This window comes from Quercus lobata, chromosome 4 (assembly GCF_001633185.2).
Source record: "Quercus lobata isolate SW786 chromosome 4, ValleyOak3.0 Primary Assembly, whole genome shotgun sequence".
NCBI classification, from domain to species: Eukaryota; Viridiplantae; Streptophyta; class Magnoliopsida; order Fagales; family Fagaceae; genus Quercus; species Quercus lobata.
Genome location: NC_044907.1, coordinates 62,249,716 through 62,254,611, shown reverse-complemented (window position 1 = coordinate 62,254,611; position 4,896 = coordinate 62,249,716). Strand labels below are relative to the sequence as shown.

Genomic DNA, 4,896 nt, shown 5'->3' with positions numbered 1-4,896 from the left:
CTGTATCATTCCTAGCTTGGCGAGCAACATGATAAGCACTGCTCACAGTGAACCGACCAGCAGGAGTATAAGCCCAAATCAGCCTATCTGCAGGCAACGATGGACTAAGAGGAATAGAGAGGATAGCTTCAGCATCAAAAGGAAGAAACACCTCATGGATTATATCAGACTTCCACGTTGCTGTTTCCGTATAAATAAGTGCAGAAACTAAGGCATCATCAGGAAAAAAATGGGGAACAGTTGCAGGTTTATGTGAAGGCGGGGAAGGCAGCCACTTATCTCTCCAGAAGCTGACCGAACTACCATTACCAATTTGCCAGCGACATCCTAATTGAACAACCTTCTGGGCTTCCATAATACTCCGCCAAGAGTAGGATGGGTGCCTCCCTAACGAAGCAGTCAAAAAATCTCCATGTGGAAAATACTTGGCTTTATACACTTGATGAAATAATGAGTTTGGACAATTCTGAAGCCGCCACCCTTGTTTGGCCAATAAAGCAATGTTAAAAGCTTTCAAGTCATGAAAACCCATACCTCCTTCCTCTTTTGGAGCACACATCTTATCCCAACTTAGCCACGCCAATTTATTTTGGTTTTCCTGTTGCCCCCACCAAAATCGCCTCACCATGCCAACAAGTTCATCACACAAAGCATCAGGGAGCTTAAAACAACTCATAGTATAGGCTGGGATAGCTTAGGCCACTGATTTAATCAGAATTTCTTTACCTGCACTCGATAGAAGCTTCTCTTTCCAGCCAGATAATTTATTCCCCAACTTATCTTTGAGGTCATTAAAGGTATTCCTCTTAGATCGCCCCACCAAAGAGGGTAATCCCAAGTATTTTTCATGTTGCCGGATCATTGGAGCCCCAAACCTCCTTTGTATTTCCTCCTGAATTGGCCTTGGAGTATTTCTGCTAAAAAATAAAGCAGTTTTATTCCTATTCAGTTGTTGCCCTGACACTGATTCATAAACTGAAAGGATCTGCTGCAAAATTGCACACTCCTCCAAAGTAGCTTGGCAAAAGATCAGGCTATCATCTGCAAAAAACAAGTGAGAAATACGAGGAGCACCACGACAAACAGCTACTCCTTTGATACTTCCACTTTCTACCTGTTGTCTAAGTAAACCAGATAAGCCTTCTGCACAAAGTAAAAATAGATAAGGAGAAAGAGGGTCCCCTTGACGTAAACCCCTTGAAGGAATAATACGCCCTTTAGGTTGCCCATTAATCCGAATAGAATAAGTAACAGTGCATACACATCTCATAACAACCTCCACCATTCTCCTATGCATGCCAAGCTTTTCCATAATACCCTTCAAACAAGCCCATTCTACCCTATCGTACGCCTTACTCATGTCAAGTTTCAAAGCCATCTCCCCAATCTTTCCAGTCATTTTCTGGCTAATATGGTGCATAGTTTCATATGCCACAAGAATATTATCGGTTATGAATCGACCCTTAGTGAAAGCACTTTGGTTTTCACTGACTATGCTAGACAAAACAGTCTTTAGCCTATTGGCCACAGTCTTAGAAGCAAGTTTATAAATGACATTACAAAGACTTATAGGCCGATACTCAGTGATTTTACGGGGGTTTTTAACTTTAGGGATAAGAACAATATGGGTATCATTAAAATTCGGTGGGGTTATCCCATGATTCAAAAAATCCAAAACTGCATGTGTGACATAATCACCAGAAAGAGTCCAGAATTTTTGATAAAAGAGAGGGGGCATACCATCAGGGCCAGGAGCTGTTGTAGGATGCATCTAACTTAGCGCTTGTTGCACCTTCATTGTTTGAAAATCTCGGCCAAGCAAATTGTTCATAGGCTCAGAAACCACGGCCTGCACCGTGTCAACTACTCTCCCAATATCAGACGGGTTGGAAGTGGTGAATAACATCGAGAAATAATCTGTGACAATCTTCTCAATTGCCTCTGGAGTTTCCTGCCAGGTGCCCAAACTATCCTCCATGCCCTCAACCAAATTTTTCTGATTTCTATTGGAAGCTTTGACATGAAAAAACGGTGTATTTCGATCACCAGCCACCAAATACATATTTCTAGAGCGCTGCTGCCACATGACCTCCTCAGTGTCTAGCCATGAGCCCAACTCCTTCCTTACATTTCAAATATCCTCACCATGAAGCTCGGATTGTTGCTCTAACCGTTGCAAATGGGCTTGTAAGGCTGAAATACGACGCCCCACATGGCCAAACTCAAGCTTATTCCACCGTTTCAAAGCCTCCCTACAAGAATGTAAGCAATTGTGAATTGGAAAACCCGAAGAGAGTGAAAGTCCACGCTCCCAAGCATCACTAACCACCTCTGGACAACGAGGATCACGAAGCCACATGGCTTCAAATCTAAACAACTTCCTTGTGTTCATTCGGTTCCTGGTGTCATGACCCCACTGGAGGCAAAGCATGCAATGATCAGACTCTATGGTTGATATATGGACCACTCTGGCATTAGCAAACTTCCTCATCCATTCCTCATTTGCTAGTGCACGATCCAATCGAGCCCACACACTATCTCCATTCTCAAAGTGTCTTGACCAAGTATATCTTGCCCCTATGTATCCCAAATCCCTAAATTGACATAAATCCAGTATTTCCCGAAATCTGTCCATCTGTCTCGCCGATCTATAAGTTGCCCTCCCAATTTTTCAGAGTTACTGAGGATCTCATTATAATCACCAATACAAAGCCAAGGTAATACATTACTGTGACCAAATGATTCCAGAATTTGCCAAGTTTCTTCCCTTTTACTAGTATCTGGCTGACCATAAAAACCTGTGAAGCGCCAACTCCCTTGCACATTACCACAGATGACCTCAGCATCAATAAACCACTTCGAATAGCCCTTGATATTAACAAAAGTTTCAGGTTTCCAAAGAAGGGCTAAACCCCCACTCTGACCTTCACTAGGAACAATCAAGCCTTGAGTAAAGCCAATGGAATTCTGAATTTCCTTCATCTTATGTTGTTGTTTTCTTGGAATCTTAGTCTCCATGAGGAAAACTAAGATGGGAACTTCTTTCTCCACGGTACTTCGCAGAGCCTGAACTATGCGGTGGTTCCCAAGCCCCCGACAGTTCCAACTAAGAGTACTCATTGCTTCCGGTGGTGCTGCCTTGCAGCCACCGCCGATCCAAATTCATTTTGCAAAAGATCACTCACTACAAGAACTTCATCATCTTCCTTCCTTTTCTTCAACTCAGGGCTCTCTGAGCACTCATTTAAATTAATTTTTTCCTTATGCTTGTGCTTAGTGCCCACCTCCACTTCTTTTGAACCCACTGTGCTCACAGACTTGGCCTGGATCTGAAGCCTTTTCCAAGTTCTAGTCCTTGGCCCAAGATCACTATTAGGCTGGCCCAATTCCATTGAAACTGTCTCTGTCACATCCCGATCCTGTTTCTCCCAACATGTGTGAATTGACTGACAACCTTCCAACTTATTCAACTGAGAACCTGCCTTAGAGACGTCAATATCATGTTGGACAGGAGGCTCCAACACACCTGAATTAGTTTCCACCACATTTGACTCCTCTACCATTTGCCTTACCTCATCACATTCGGCCCCACCCTCATGTAGTACCTTATCATTAAGCCCCTCCAATTCCATATCAATTTCCTTAAGATGAGTTTGAAAAGCCTCCTCATTACCCAAAACATCTGATAATGCACCTTTGGTTGGAAACACCATCCCTGATACACTCACATTGTCCACATTTGTCTCAGCCACCCATTGTTCTCCTTGTTGCACCTCAACCGTATTAGGCCCTTCAATATCTGTGTTCATGCCTGGCTTCTCCATCACTGACTGCCCATGACTTGAAGTTGCATTAGGAGCCCCCATACCAGATACCCTTACCACCTTTTTCCTAAGCAAACTTGTAGAATCAGCCCTCAACCATGATCCATACTCCTGTGTGTCTGCTCTCAGCTCACCCTTACTTTGAAGCCACAAATCACACTCCTTAGAGTCATGGTTCAAAACCCCACACCAGTGACAAAAAATCGGTAACCGTTCATACCGAAACGACACCCAACCCTCCCTATCCGGATTGAAGCGAACTCTCCTCCCTCTACACAATGGCCTGTGAACATCTACCTCCACCCTTATTCGCATAAAATCACCGCATTCTATTTTAGATCTATCATTGGAGTGAATCACCCTTCCCACAGATTTACAGAGATTCTCTGCCGTCTCTATGACCATACATCGAACCGGTAAGCCATGTACCTGAACCCAAAACTTCGCCGTATCAAAACGGAGCCTTTGGAGAAAGCTATCATCCTCATACCTATGCAGCACAACTAAATACTTATCAAAGCTCCAAGGTTCTCCCATCAAAACTTGATTGGCATCAAGTTTGTTCTCAAAGACAAACAGCAAAATATGATTGCCTATGTCTTGAATCTCAAAGTCCTGTTTAGTCCTCCATAAAGGCTTCAGAGTACGCGCAACAGCTTCAATATTTAGGGCACACTTCGTGAAAAACTTAGCCGCCAACGTATGCTCTTTCCTACACGCTTGGTTTTCAAAGTTGAATACCTCGCCTTCATGTTCAGACAAAGATAATCGCATCCATGCCTCCTCTAGATTCTCCATAACAGCGTAACTACACACGGTATAGAAGCAATGAAGACTATAGGCCCTAACGTAAGAATACGCAAGGGAGCAAAATTCCTACAAAGTAGGAAACAGTGTTCTACAAAACCCAAAACTCAGGTCCTCTCTCTTCTCAAATCCTTTCATGCGACCATGTCCTTTCCCCAAAACTCATCTCCTTCAAACTCTCTTACCTCTTCATCATTTCCCCCTTGGAAAACACAAAAACAAATTTGAATCACATTATAATCCTCTCTACAATTTGTTTTTCAAA

The 4,896-nt window shown here is 43.2% G+C and overlaps 1 protein-coding gene across 1 annotated transcript; it reads right to left on the bottom strand.

Moving 5' to 3' along the window:
• Positions 1 to 2,131: 2,131 nt before the first annotated feature.
• LOC115985543 lies at positions 2,132 to 3,120 on the bottom strand. The gene is made up of 2 exons (XM_031108483.1): positions 2,682 to 3,120; positions 2,132 to 2,577 (listed from the first exon to the last, which is right to left on the bottom strand). Exons 1-2 carry the CDS (start codon positions 3,118 to 3,120, stop codon positions 2,132 to 2,134), a joined length of 885 nt encoding a protein of 294 aa, XP_030964343.1.
• Between the last annotated feature and the right edge of the window lie 1,776 nt (positions 3,121 to 4,896).